The following is a 15,317-nucleotide window of genomic DNA, read 5'->3' as shown; positions in this document are numbered from 1 at the left end:
TAAAAGATCGTATCATGTCTTTTATTCCAAAATATATTTCCTACATAAACTACATAATATACTATCAATCACTATTGACATCATCCTCGATATGTCCAGGGTATACGTTCTGATACCGTATACCCTGGACATATCGAGGATGTATTGACATGTATATGTTCTCCAAAGGTGCCTCACTTTTAAAAGAGTTGAAATGGTTATAGGTAACATGTCCTTGCGGTATAGACATTACCTTATCTTTTAGCAATATTCCAACAATATCACGACAGGAGTCACCACAAATAGGCTTCACATATTGTACCCATGTGGGAGAATCGAACCCGGATCATCGGGCGAAAACTTTAACCAGTCGGCTAGTCCCATTGTCCCTTCTTGGCCATGAAGATGTACGCAATACCGCTGGGTAGATATATAGGGTTTCTCTCTTCCATCAACACACAGAGCATCAATATGGAAACAATATAACAGTACCTTCACATCAAAGGTGCATTAACTTTCAAGCATACGTTATAATTGACATTCTTTTAAAGTTTGCATCAATACCGCCATATGTATTATCCTAATACTTGTGCTGGAATACAGTCAAAACATAGTTTGTTGATGAAACATCGCTATTCCAGACCGTTTCGTTTGTAGTTAAATGTTCGGATTACAAATTTCTGTAATAGCAAATCATTGGCTTTGACAATGTTCCTTTGTATTCGTGTAGATGTTTTAAACGGGTTCCAGATTAACGGTGTTTCACCGAACTGAAACAGTTCCATATTCATGGCATCAGTAACATCCCATACGTCATTACAGGACTGTAAGACATTATTTGAAGTAGAGAGGGTGCATGAACATCAAGTAAAAGTGAATTCCCATACATCTCATACATCATTACAGGACTGTAAGACAATATTAACAGCTAAAAGCGGATGTGTAAATACACAGCGGGTAGGTCAAACGACTTCTGGAGGGATGTGTCACATTCTCGTTTGTCCTGAATATCAGAAACATTCACTTACGTTTTCCATCTTACCATGACCTGATATCAGTGATAAAGAATTCTATACTGAGTTAACGTTTTGTGAAATTATGAATTTTGCCCAGCCCTAAGCGACATTTAAAAAACATAGATGAAGTTTGCAACCCAAACCAAACTTAAATCACGAATTGTGCTATAGCAATATGACTGGTAACTCTTGTAAGCGTGTCGCTAATCATGACGAACATACATTATTAAGACCACAATGTCCACATACAGCGAACAGTATTTTTGAAGTCATACTGCATCAGTATGACATTCATTTTCTATGTAACTTTATGAGAATATGCTTGTAATTCCTTTCCAAAGCCCCTTCCCAACGTGCTTGACTCCTTTCCATATCTCCCCAAGAGAAGACTCTTCCTCCTGTTCAACAGCTTCCCGTGCTCTCTCCCGCGCTCGTTTCTCCAAGTCTCTATTCTTCTGTTCCAGGTTCTCCATCCTTTCCTCGTGGCGTCGTCTGCGCCTCTCTTGCTCGTTTTCGGCTTCTTTCTTCATTACTGCGATTTGCTTCCGGAGCTCTGAGACATCAGAGTTACCTTTCCTTGTCGTCTTTTCAGCCTCCATTGCGGTTATACTCATCTGCATCTGTTCAATGATCTCCTGCTGTTCAGACATGTCGTGGTTGTACTTCTCCTGGAACTCCCTCTCAATAGCCTCTTTCTCTCGCCTCTTGTTCTCCTCCAGTTCCATCCTGAAAACCTCCTCCCTCTTCACCATTGCTGCCTCGGCCTCCCTGAACATCGAATTCGTGTAGTACTTCCCACCATTTGCTCGGACATTCTGGTCAATCATGTCCAGTAAGCGACTGACTTGTTCCTCCTTCTCACACTGCTGATCATTGTTGTTAAAGGCGATGTATCGTCCACCACACGCCGAGAGAATCTGTTGGAGTTTATCGGGAACATGTTTCACATATTCATCTATGTTAGATTTTTCATGATCCAGATCGTCCTTTCTCGTGAACAACACAAACATGTACTTCATCATGCCATCTCCGAACACGTCTCTGAAATGATCCACCGTATCCTGCTCTTCCTTGGTAAACCGGTCGATCCTGGTGACCAGCACGATAGCATGAGGGCCTGGGCTGGTCATCCCAACACATTTAACAATCTCCTTGGTAATAGCAACATTTGTCATATCTGTGTCAAACAACCCTGGGGTGTCGATCACGTTGATGTAGCGTCCCATCCTGGTAGCATTTCCACCTTTACAGCTCTTGGTGATAGACGACCCTCCGGCCCTGGAAGTGAACAAGTCCGTACCGAGAAGGGTATTCCCTGTAGCGCTTTTCCCCGAGCCTGTCCGCCCAATAAGAACAATACGGATCTCTTTGTTTAAGAAGGAGCCTCTGCTTTGGTCGACCCCAGCGCCTGGAATACAAGAAGCAGTTCAACATATAACTGGAGCGGTGGCATAGCCTAGTGGTTAAAGCGTTCGCTGGTCGGTAGTCACTCTGATGACCCGTGTTCGATTCCCCACATGGGTACAATGTGTGGAGCCCATTTCCGGTGTCCCCCGCCGTAATATTGCTGGAATATTGCTTATAGCGGCGTAAAGCCATACTCGCTGAACGTATAACTAACTTGGAACATTAGAAAATGCATTTTTTCTAACTTGGCAATCAAATTAGCGAAAAATGGTAAAATAACTACGGGAATTAGAACTTCGTAACTGCGCAGAGGAGCAATTTCATAAAATGGTTATTTAGCCTCCAAACAGTATCCTCCAGTCTATAGTTTACCTTGATATGTTGGAGAAGCGAATGTGTAGCCTGGCGAATCTGTCTCCGTCTCCTCCATAACAGGCCTAGGGTCTCGGATCAGACCTGGTTTAACTGAACCACAAATACCGCAGTGGTCTGCTGAGTCCGTGTTGATGTAGGTGCACCGGCCACATGTCCACTCTGATATGGAATTAACAAGGAATTTATATCACAGCGTCCTCAACACGAGGCATATGGAGAGACCGTGGTCTGGTGGACAAAGCATTTTCTGGAAAGCGGAAGGGTGGGGTTCGATACCCGACCCCACCGTGTCAAACCAAAATACGTTCCAAGAGGCAATTGTTGTTACCCCGCCTGGTGTATTATAAGGAGATAGAACAAGGACTGGAGGGCATAAAGTTCGCTTTAGTCCGTACTATTAATAGCAGACACACACATTGACACACACATGCACGCGCATACGCACACACACGTCGCTACGAACGCGACTATTAAACCCAACTTCACATCTCCCTAACTACAACGTCATTACATCAAAACGGGGGCGGTGGGGTAGCCTAATGGTTAAAGCGTTCGCTCGACACGCTGAAGACCCGGGTTCTATTCCCCACATGGGTACAGTGTGAGAAGCCCATTACTGGTGTCCCCCGCCGTGACATTGCTGAAATATTGCTAAAAGCGGCGTAAAACCATACTCATTCAACAGATAACAAACATGTCGGGTGATCACTTCCCTGTCGTTACAAGCGAGCCAGTATGCACTGCTGTTTGGTTGCATTAAACGGATCCAGACACGGATATGCTATTTTTAAAATCGCTTCTTCCGAAAGACGTGATTTTCTAACAATGAATCTAAGATAATCATAGTAATATGCAACATACACAAGGAAAGCCGAATCTGTGCATACAACGCTAAAGTTGTTTCTGGTACTAGGTTAACAAATTTAAACAAATGAAAAAGGTAGCCAAATGTACAAACGATTTTAAAGTGGTATGAAAGACTGTACCTGTACGTTAAGATAATTAATTGAAACATCTGAGGGTGAGATGAGATGTCTAAATAATTATCTCAATATTTTGTATTTCATTCAGAGCATTCGTGAAGGTGCCCTCCCTCAATCATTAACCTGAACAATGCATCACACGTCACAACCAGTGCGTCACACTCTGATTGGGGCTCTTTTTTCCCTCACACGTTTCCATTTAATGATGATTAACATTCCATAATATACCTGTGTCTGACAAAAATAAATAAATATACATGACATAGAATATTTCCTCATGACCTATAGTGCACCCGTGAAGCTAAATTGAATAATGTATCAGAAATTCGACTTATCTATTTTACCCTTGAATTAACCGCTTATTTATTAGTTCAAAACCAAACGTTCGCCTCAAATTAGCGCCTTCATGTTTTACAGGTAAATCAGCTCTTCACAGAATGATCATATTTAAATGGTATCGGATTAATCGTGTTGGTGAAGTGTACAGGACAGCCGCTGACCTCCGGGTAGACTTGTCTCTGATCCCCCGAACAGGAAGTCATCTTCTGGGGGAGGGTCCACGTGGAAGGCGGGGTTGGGGGCGTAGCATACGGAGCAGTAGCGTCTGTCCGGCAGGTTGATCAGGGTACAAGCTGGACACTCCCACATCCTAACTGATGAAGCTGCAACCAATCAGACATGAAATGTGTAGTCGTGAGAGTATTGCTTAAAGATGGAGCCTCATTGGGAAGGTACACAGAAGAAGTACCGTGTGACAATACAATGTTCCGTATTGGGTTACGTTGTACCGTGTGGGGTTTGATGAATATTGTACCATGTAGGTTTTAATTAGTTGTACCATATGGGGTTTAATTAATTGTACTGTGAAGGGTTTGATTAATTTACCATGAGGAGATTAATTAATTGTACCGTGTGTGGTTTTATGATTTGTATCATGTAGGGTTAAATAATTGTACTATGTAGGGTTAATAAGTTGTACCATATGGGGTTTAATTAATTGTACTATAAAGGGTTTGATTAATTTACCATGTTGAGTTTAATTAATTGTACCATGTGTGGTTTAATGATTTGTATCATGTGGGGGTGAAATAATTGTACCATGAAGGGTTCGATTTAATTGTACCTTGTGTGGTTTAATGAATTGTGTCAGGTGGGTTTTATGATTTGAATCATGTGGGGTTTTGATCAGTTGTACCATGTGACTGACTGACTGACTGAATTTGGTTTTACGCCGCTTTTAGTAATATTCCAGCAATATCACGGCGGGAATGGGCTTCAATCATTGTACCCATGTGGGGATTCGAACCCCCCGGGTCTTCGGTGTGACGAACCAACGCTTAAACCACTAGATTACCCCACCGCCCCTGTACCATGTGAGGTTCAATTAATTGTACCATGTAGGGTTTAATGCATTATACCGTGTGGGGTTCAATGAATTGTTCCATGGGTGTTGAATCAATGGTAACATTTCGGGTTTACTATAGAGTACAATTTGGGGTTTAATAAATTGTAGCATGTGGGGTTTGATTAAATATACAACAGGGGAACCCATGCTGGCCCCGACGTGTGGGCAGAGAGTTTAGTCACTACACTATTGCAGTCACGAGGTGAATGTTTAATGCGGTATTTGCAACTGGTTTTCTCGTCATTCGATGGTGCGTGCATCAACGTGTTATCTGTGTGTCGCTGTTGATAGTTATAGCGTATTTGGCTTCTACTTAGCCTTACCTTGATGAGGAAAAGTGTCAGTATCTAACAATAATCCCTGATAAAGCTTTACAAGGTCATTGAAATGGCGAATGTGGCCCTGTTAAATACCTACATAAAATATTCTAATCCCCCAACTTCCACACTACCGATTTATCGAGGAACCTCACTCTCTCCTCAGTATTTTGAGTACTGATCAACACCCCACACCCTTCACCCCAATCAACGATTACCCACACTCTTCACCCCAATCAACAATTACCCACACTCTTCACCCCAATCAACGATTACCCACACCCTTCACCCCAATCAACGATTACCCACGCTCTTAACCCCAATCAACAATTACCCACACCTTCACCCCAATCAACGATTATCCACACCTTCACCCCGATCAACGATTATCCACACCTTCACCCCAATCAACGATTATCCACACCTTCACCCCAATCAAACGATTACCCACACCTTAACCCCAATCAACGTTTACCCACACTCTTCATCCCAATCAACGATTACCCACACCCTTCACCCCAATCAACGATTACCCACACCCTTCACCCCAATCAACGATTACCCACACCCTTCACCCCAATCAACGATTACCCACACCCTTCACCCAAATCAAAGATTACCCACACTCTTCACCCAAATCAACTACTATCCACACCTTCACCCCAATCAACGATTATCCACACCTTCACCCCAATCAACGATTACCCACACTTTCACCCCAATCAACCTCGATTATCCACACCTTCACCCCAATCAACGATTATCCACACCTTCACCCCAATCAACGATTACCCACACTCCTTCACCCCAATCAACGATTACCCACACTCTTCACCCCAATCAACGATTACCCACACTCTTCACCCCAATCAACGATTACCCACACCTTCACCCCAATCTATCGAGTACGAGTTCACACCCTTCCACCCGAACTATCGAGTACCCACACCCCTCACCCCAGTCTTCGAATACTGACATCCCACAGTTCTCATTCCCAATCTTCCAAGTACCCCGACCCCTCCGATCTATCGAATGCGTTAGAAATGTTGACCAACAAAGACCCAACACTAAATACAAAGAAGGAAATAAATCAACACCATATTTAGACATGGAGAAAGTTACACATCACAAACTGGTTTCACGGTACACTTCCCACCCCACTAGCCCACCTCGTAGTACTTACCCATGTGTGTCTCTACTTCGATTTGGCTGACGAGATCTGCAGTCTGAACACACTTGTCAACCAGCTATATCCACAACGCAGTTGAACACGGCAGAAAAATACAAACTGGAAGCAGAGATGAATGTGTGCGTATATTTATTGCTGATAACATAGTCCCTAGTTTCGCTTTCACATTCGCGAGATATCAAAGATTATTTCAATGGTTTTTATATTAAGTTTTCTTATTATGTTAAAGTAAAGTATTGGTTGCTATTAAGAGAATGAAACAATGCCATATAGATGTATTATAGAGACATAAATATCAGCCGAGATTCTAGACATGAACCGTGACGGCGACGAAATCAGCATTAGAATGCATTATATAACCTACTTACACAAACTCCACAGACCTCGGTCCTTTCAACTTACATCAACCATTTGTTAAATTAAAGATTCTGTATTATTTGAAGACAAGGAAATGTTAATCATCAGTGAGCTTTAAAATGATTTACTCACCGTTCAGCCCAGTGTCAGCTTTCAGTACGGTCGGGTTTTCCGGATCTATTTTTAGCACATGAGCTGGCGCACATTCTTTCTTCAAAACATCCCCGTGTGGTGTGATGACTTCAGCTTTTCCTGGCAGTGTTCCAACTAACTAGCTACGTCGACACGTTCTGCGATCCAACAAAGCCGGAAAATCACACTAGCAGTAATAGCATACAAAGTATGCGAATATTACAATGGCTGCCGTGCTAACATGTTGACATGGATGTCAATCGGTAAAGTCCGCCACTTTTCGTTTAAATAGCGTATGTGGCGAGTCGGTTAGAGGCGCGTTCAGAGAGAATCAGATGCCTTGAAATAACATCTAGAACATGTGCCTGATAAAGAGTTTTCCTATTGCAAAAGAACCTGTTATCCATCAAAGTGATGTGTATTGTTATAATACATACGCTTTAAGATTTTTAGTTGTTTGTTTTCATTCTTAAGCTTATTTGTTATTGAAACGAAATCAGCAATATCCCAAGTGTATGTAATTGGTCAAGGCTGTTCTTAGTAAACCAGTGATTGATATGATGAGCGTAATCCGACGACGCGTGGTTCAATAGAAGATGTGCCGACTTCTTACGAATAGTATGTAGACTGTGTGGGATTGTCTGTAATTTGATAAGCTATTTCTATTGAAAGTTTACATGTATTTACCTAGTATCTTATAGTTTCTTACTATCTGATAGTTGGAACATTGCCAAGAACGGCGTTAAACAACAACCAAAAGAAACCATAGTTTCTTTAAATTGCGTGTTTCTTTGGTAGGTCTGAGTATATGCAAGGTCAACGTGGATATCTTACATTCGCTTTACATTCCGATCACTAACGACAATCAGATCACAATGGTCGCTCTATACAATGGTCCCAGGCAATAAAATCAGCGATCTGTATTTCTGGTGTAGTAGTCTAAGGGAGGTAACTCCAGCGTTCTTTCACCAGTGGTTGTCACTTTTGTCAGATATCGATACCATCGCTTTTCGTACCCTGACAAAATTCATTATGTTCGTTTTAATCATCACTCATTTCTGTGGCTGGGTAGCCTTTGTAAAAATATAACTGGTTCAATTAAAACTGCGATGCGAAACGAATTTGGGACTACTCTACCATGTAAACGGTGTACATTTCTGCCCCAAAAGAAGGTATTTTGTTTACAGATAAGATGACTCAGATACCCACCAGCATCATTCGATTATTATGTTTTATTTCTTACCGGTCAGGCATCATATGAAGGGAGACTGGCTAAAGATACAAACTGACCAAAGGAAGCTTCCCCAAACATGGAATGAGGGAAGCCGGATACGGGCCAGGAATGTCAGTTATGCTAAGTAATAGAATGTATGTACATGGAGTAGTAAGGGGACCGCACATTTCCGAGGTGACGTAACGTGACGCAACCTCAGAAATGTGCGGCCCCACTGACGTCATACACGTATGACGTCACGACGATAGGTCTCGTGACGTCACGATCTACAAACGAAGGTGGTGACGTCACTGGTTGTGACGCAGCCTCGGAAATGTGCAACCACACTGACGTCATACACGTTTGACGTCACGACGGTAGGTCTCGTGATGTCACGACCTACAAACGAAGGTGGTGACGTCACTGGTTGTGACGCAACCTCGAAAATAGGCTACTACACTGACGTCACGGAGACGGTCATGAGCTGACCATCCCTGTGACGACACACAAATGGCGGCAATAAGAATCCGAGTGCGTCCGTCAAACTAAAACATAAATCTCAATTGCTCTCGCACACATGTTTTTTACCTCACCATTAGCGTGCCATTAAATACTTCAATACTTAAATACTAATATCTGGTTTGAAGGAGGCTAGGGAATGTCGTACTGTCTATGTAAAGCTCTCTACAATACTAGACCGCAAGACATACCTAGACACTCTTAATCACACGTCTGTGTAAAGCTCTCTACAATACAAGACGGTGATATTCTACATAAAAACAAATCTGTGAGGTAGAAAATGGCAAAGCAGCAAGAGTAGTACGGAGTGTTACGTTCTTTACCTCGTATAGTAAACCCCAAACAGGGAACGAATAACAATTTTGAAAGAGGTCTGTAAATGTCGTGCTGTCAATGTAAAGCTCTCTACAATACAAGGCAGCAAAACAAATGTACCAAGACGCTCAATAACACGCCCTCCGGTTTATGTAAAGCTCTCTACAATACAACACGGGAAGGCGGTTATATTCAACCATAGAAGACATGACTTGATTGACCGCACACAATTCCAGAAGGTCCGGATATCAAGGTCATGGGATTGTTCGAGTTCTTGGAAAGTCTGTGAGATATGGTTATCACTTGCTTGCCTCATGTGCTTCCTGAAGTCACGGGGTTTGCCATCAGCAAGCCAAACACGACGCTTAGCAGTCATGCGATTATGATAATCATTCACAACTTTGTTCCAGTATGGTTTCAGGAATGACCTGAATGATTTCATTGGTAGTGTCTCCCTGCTGGCATGCAAAATAGTACATGTTATTGCTGAATAATATTCATCAATATCAGTCAATTCACAATCCTCTGTGGGAGGTTTAATACTCCACAGCAGATGGGAAACAGCAAAGGTATAATCCTTCAACATGTCCTGACTTCGCGCCTTTTCCCATGAGACAATCCCTCGTCCCTCTCGCATGAGTGTTGGTAGAGGTGATGGCAGGGACAAGGTGCAGATGACCGGGTTGTGGTCAGACACATTGAAAGGGGCATCGTCTAAGATACGGGCACATAAAACATCACTCAGGGTCGTCTCAGGCACCAAGATATGGTCAATCATAGTGCGTGGTCCATGCTGATAAGAGCAGAAGGTCCAAGTTGGACCTGAACAGAGATCCAGAGTGTTCACTGAAGTAAGGCCTGACCTTTGAATTGTCTCGTTCATTCTTCTTGATCGAATATCTTCTGTGAATCTGTAATGAGCACATTTGACTTTTGTATTTAGATCCCCCCATGATAATTACTTCACCAAGTTCTGAGTAGGCAGCATATATGTCATCGACAATGTCAAGGCAAGTAAAGAACAACTCATTTGGTCTAGTCACAGCCGGTAGGTACACATTAAATATGTACAAGGAGATTATATACCCGATCCCGTTAGTCGCCTCTTACGACAAGGATGGGTTACTGAAGATCAATATTCTAACCCGGACCTTCACGGGTCACATTGAATGTGAAAATAGTATACCAGTGTAATAGGTGTGGTTCTCAGTAGACAATCACAGCCAGTGACAGCTGAGTTAACTTACATAGTGTGTAGGAACATGATGTTTAATCAACCTTGTTTTGACTTTGCGTTGTGTACTTTTCTTTTTATAGGGGTGCGTTCAGGTTAATCTGTTCTCTACTCAAAACTCAGTGACCAGTTCGTAAATCGGGCATAAAGCCTATTGGGAAATAACAGACACAAGATAACACTGATAATAATTTATTACAAAAGACAAACAAAACCTTAACAGTCTGTAAACTACACTTCTCTCTCACATAATTAAAAAAACCAGCTTTGTGTGAGAAAAAACACCAAACACCAATAACCTCTTTAAAATAGAACCTCCCGAAACCAACCCCGTCTAACTGGACATTACCCAAAGTCTATAACCTAATTCCTATTCCGTTTCCTACTCCTAATTCTCCCCCAACCCGACCTAACACTAGTTTAACAGGAACCTAACTTCCCCATCTCAACAATCTATAGAGAAACTTCTTCTGAAAAGCCACCCCAAACCAACCCCGTTTAACTGGACATTACTCAAAGTCTTAAGCTTAATACCTATTCCGTTTCCTACTTCTACTTTTCCCCCAACCCGACCTAACACGAAGTTAGCATCCCCCTACATAAAACCTAACATTCCACTCTGCAAATGGGGAGGGAATGATCCTGAAACAGGACCTCGGGACAGAGATATTACCTGATGCTCGGATGACCGAAAGCTAGACACTGAATCCAGAGAGCCAGGTGACTTATATAGTGCTCTAGAACGACCTCTGACATGGGTCAAAGTTCACCTACTGATGACGGACGTCTCCGCCAATCAGAGCCTACCCAACATATTTAGCACCAACCACGTGGCCTACCCAATGTATCTAGCGCTACGATGAACGGTAACCCCGGACAAGAAGTTGTCCCGTAGTAGAGCAAGTGAAACAATGTGCTACAAGACTATCTGGTAGACAGTTATTCTACATGTGGTACGTATAGTTTGAATATCCTGTTATGAAGCTCCTGCCCCCCCATGCTTACGCTATAATTTAACCCAGTATTCCTACACCAGTATACATCTGCAAAACTGGATGAGTGACAAAATGCATGATATGTATATAACCATAAGAACACAACTGGGAAAATATGTCTTGCTCACTGATTATATGCAGGCATGCATTAATCTTCAACAGTTAGAGTGCGCTAATAGTCCTACAACCTTCGTGAACACCTCACAACACTGAGTCAACGACTGTATCATGTCAAACAAAATTCGTTTGGCCACAAAATCAGACCCCAAGTCATTTTGGGGTATCCTAAAATCTTTCTCAGCAAAACGTAAAAATAGCAATATTGAGTTGGATAAACTTTTCAATCATATTGAGTGCCTGAATGAAGTGGATCTAATTGATGTTGTAACTTTTGACACGAGCGAGCTTGGTGAGTGTGAAATGTTAGATAAATTGCGTGTTCTGTGAAAGCCCTTAAAAACGATAAGGCTTGTGGGCTTGATTGTGTCTTCAACGAATACATTAAATCCTCACTTGGTGTAATGATGTCTGCATACGTAAATCTTTTTAATTGTGTTTTAAACAATGGTGTGGTACCTGAAGCTTGGGTAACAGTTATATAACACCAATTTTCAAAGGCAAGGGGGACCTATCAAATCCTGATAACTACAGGGGTATTACTATTGTAAGCTGCTTGGGCAAACTATTCGCCTCAATTATTTCGGACAGGCTTCAAAATTAAAGTTGATAAATAAATAACAGGCAGGCTTCCGTAAATCCTTTTCAACTGTTGATCACGTTTACGTACTTAAATCACTCATCGATATACAAAAATCTTAATAAGAAATTATACTGCGACTTCATTGATTTTAGCAAAGCTTTTGACACTGTATGGGGAAATGGGTTATGGATGAAATTGATCAAGGCTAATGTAAGTAAAAAATGTTTTATAGTTATTCATAACATATATCATCAAATCATGTGTTAAGCTTAACAATGACACGTCACCCCTATTTTCATGTAACACTGGTGTTAGACAGGGGAGAATTTATCCCCGTTTTTATTTGCTTTAGACATAAATGATCTTGAGTCTTTCCTCTGTGAAAACAACGTACAAGGTCTTACTTTTGTAAATAGCTTCATTGATGAACAACTTAGTATGTATATTAATACTGGTTTTACTATATATATGCAGATGATACTGTTCTACTAGCTGAAAACGCAGAAGATTTACAGTTAGCTTTAGATAGATTCTCAGAATATTGTGTTTTATGGAAACTTAAAGTTAACATTAACAAAACTAAGATTATGATATTGTCAAAAGGCTATGTTAGGTTGTTCGAGAATGTCTATATTTGGGAATATTATTTAATGCTAATGGTAAATTCTCAAAGGCAATTAAAGGACTCTCGGAACAAGCATCAAGAGCCATGTTTTCCATCTTCAAAATTATCCAAAAATTACAAATACTAATCGATTGCCAAATAAAACTCTTTGATCAATGCGTCTTACCAATCCTACTTTACAGTTCTTGGAAAGAACGCACCTAAAGGTTTGTAAATATATTCTTAAAGTAAAACAATCTACTCCAAATTGTATGGTTTTTGGTGAATTGGGCGTCCTATTGATGTTCACATAAAAGTAAAAGTCATCAGCTACTGGTGTAAAGTTACAACTGAAACCTGTAAATTTCCCCACATTCTCTATAACATTATGAAATGTAGACCATCTCTACAGAATGCTGATTTCGACCAACTAAAAGCATGTCAAAATTTCATAAATTGACCAGTTCAAACATGCATGGTATGCCGATGCTCAAAATTCATCTAAAGGAAAATACTATCATTTATATCAAACCTCACTCGCTTTAGAACCTTATCTTTTATATCTCCCATCAAAATTTCGTATCTGGTTAACAAAATTAAGAACTTCTAATCATAGATTACCCATTGAAACGGGGTGATGGTTTAATATTAATCTAGAAAACAGAACATGTACAATTTGTAAAAATAATGTTATTTGTGGCGAATTCCATGTAATTTTATCATGTACATATCTTAATGTTAAACGTAAGAAGATACTTCCCTCTTATTGTTGCCATAATCCACATATGGACAAATTTATCTTACTTATGAAATCAGATTATATCCCACTCCTATTGACACTTTCTCTGTTTACCAAAACTGTTCTTAGTCATTTCTAAATCAATATACCTACTCATATGTTATTGTATTATAAACGATTGTATGTTCTCTATAACATTATGTATGGTTTACGAGAATAAAATTCTGTTCTGTTCTGTCAGATCTTTAAAAGCAAACGTAAATCTTGTTTGGACAACAACAAATGTCAAAGTCATAACAATGATATAACAGATCACTCAAACCTTTATCGCTAGCAATATCATACAACTGATGTTGACCAAACAACTGATCTATCAGAGATTGGACGTTGTTCTTGCACGTTGCCTTCTGAAACGAGTCAGCTTCTAATTCCGTGATAAAATTGGCTCGCGTGATTGATAAACGGAACACAAACACACTGACGCAAGCCTGAGAAGCATCTCGTTTCTAACGAGAAAACAAACGAGCCACGGTATGTTGCTAGTCTTAGTCACAGTAAGTTGAGATAGATATACACGTTATCTATCTAGCTGTACATTCCGTCTTCTCGGTTGTTACAAAGCAAGTGCATGTCATTGATACAAAAGTCATCAAACAAATTTTCGTTGGACTCATCGGAACCGTCTATCTCTGTGACGTTTGCACCGTTGGCGAGGAGGGTGGAAACGACATCCCCGAACCCCACCCTGCTGCAAGACGAAGAGGGGTCTGACCCCCGTAAGTCCTGCAACAAATGTCAAGATGACGCTGTGACAACAGGAAGTCAAGAAGAATATTCCAGCTATATGACAGCGGTCTGTAAATAATCAAGTCTGGACCAGACAATCCAGTGATCAACATCATGAGCATCGATCTACGAAGCTGGGATACGATGACATGTGTCACCAAGTCAGTGCACCTGACCACTCGATCCCGGTAGTCGCCGCTTTCAAAAAGCATCGGCTGTTGAAGGCCAGTTCTAACCCGGATCTTCACGGGAACTAGGTTATCGGGCTCCGGACAAACCAGGTTACACTATTTATGTATGTCAAAGGTGGTTTGTGTTCAAGTTAATGAGGGCTGTCCCCGCAATGTGTTAACAATGCCATAGAAGGATCTCACAAACAAAAAAACAGATGTCGTGAACAGCCGAGCCGGATATGCGATAACCATTTCCGCTTCGCGCTGCATCATGTAAACATGACAGCAGGCAGGAACTTATTTTCACATTGATGCGATGCTGACTCGATAAGTCAACATCTCCTTAAGTTTAGCCATCTTGAATGTGTGAACACACATGGCTCACGAATGGATCAGTTAACTCTGCGATCTCTTAAACATTACAATTTACAACTTGAATTATTTTCGGAATAAAATTGTACTATAGCCGCCGAAAAAAAATTGAATCCCGTTATGAGATTCGAATCGTTGACCTTCTAATCCAAGGTCAGACGCCCCCATGATCACTGAGGTTAAAGATGTCATCTATGGGATAGACCCGTGAAGATCCGGGTTAGAATTGATCTGCATTAACCCATGCTTGTCGTAAGTGGCGACTAACAGGATCGGCTGACTTGGTTGACACACTCATGCTGTTGATCACTGGATTGTCTGGTCCAGACTCGATTATTTACAGACCGCCGCCATATCGCAGGAATATTGCTGAGTGCGGCGTAAACTCACTAACTCATCTGTGGGATAACTCAATGGTGTGCCAAAGGACGATCGATGCAGGTAGTATTATTTCTGTTTTCGAGTCGTGGCCAATATATTGGGAATAAACTACTGCATCACTCCCGC

At 41.3% G+C, this 15,317-nt stretch overlaps 1 protein-coding gene across 3 annotated transcripts; it reads right to left on the bottom strand.

The window, feature by feature from the left end:
* On the bottom strand, window positions 1-7,428 carry LOC124283297 (GTPase IMAP family member 9-like). 3 transcript variants are annotated; one of them, XM_046719326.1, is made up of 5 exons: window positions 7,161-7,428; window positions 6,666-6,770; window positions 4,261-4,422; window positions 2,775-2,936; window positions 1-2,403 (listed from the first exon to the last, which is right to left on the bottom strand). In XM_046719326.1, exons 2-5 carry the CDS (start codon window positions 6,667-6,669, stop codon window positions 1,304-1,306), a joined length of 1,428 nt encoding a protein of 475 aa, XP_046575282.1. In that variant the 5' UTR covers window positions 6,670-6,770; window positions 7,161-7,428; the 3' UTR covers window positions 1-1,303. The 3 variants fall into 3 exon arrangements, with proteins under 3 accessions (XP_046575282.1, XP_046575283.1, XP_046575284.1); XM_046719327.1 differs by lacking the exon at window positions 7,161-7,428 and adding an exon at window positions 7,040-7,131; XM_046719328.1 differs by lacking the exon at window positions 2,775-2,936.
* Between the last annotated feature and the right edge of the window lie 7,889 nt (window positions 7,429-15,317).

Source organism: Haliotis rubra, unplaced genomic scaffold, assembly GCF_003918875.1.
Source record: "Haliotis rubra isolate DU_JTF1 unplaced genomic scaffold, ASM391887v1 Scf312, whole genome shotgun sequence".
Lineage (NCBI taxonomy): Eukaryota > Metazoa > Mollusca > Gastropoda > Lepetellida > Haliotidae > Haliotis > Haliotis rubra.
Note: the sequence above shows the minus strand (reverse complement) of the source record. Positions and strands in the feature narration are given on the sequence as shown.

Excerpts from the sequence above, each read along its gene's own strand:
- LOC124283297 (XM_046719326.1), bottom strand. Across the intron at positions 2,937-4,260 it reads AGAGACAAGTCTACCCGGAG|AGTGGACATGTGGCCGGTGC; the intron begins GTCAGCGGCTGT and ends ATTCCATATCAG. Across the intron at positions 2,404-2,774 it reads CGCTTCTCCAACATATCAAG|GCGCTGGGGTCGACCAAAGC; the intron begins GTAAACTATAGA and ends CTTGTATTCCAG.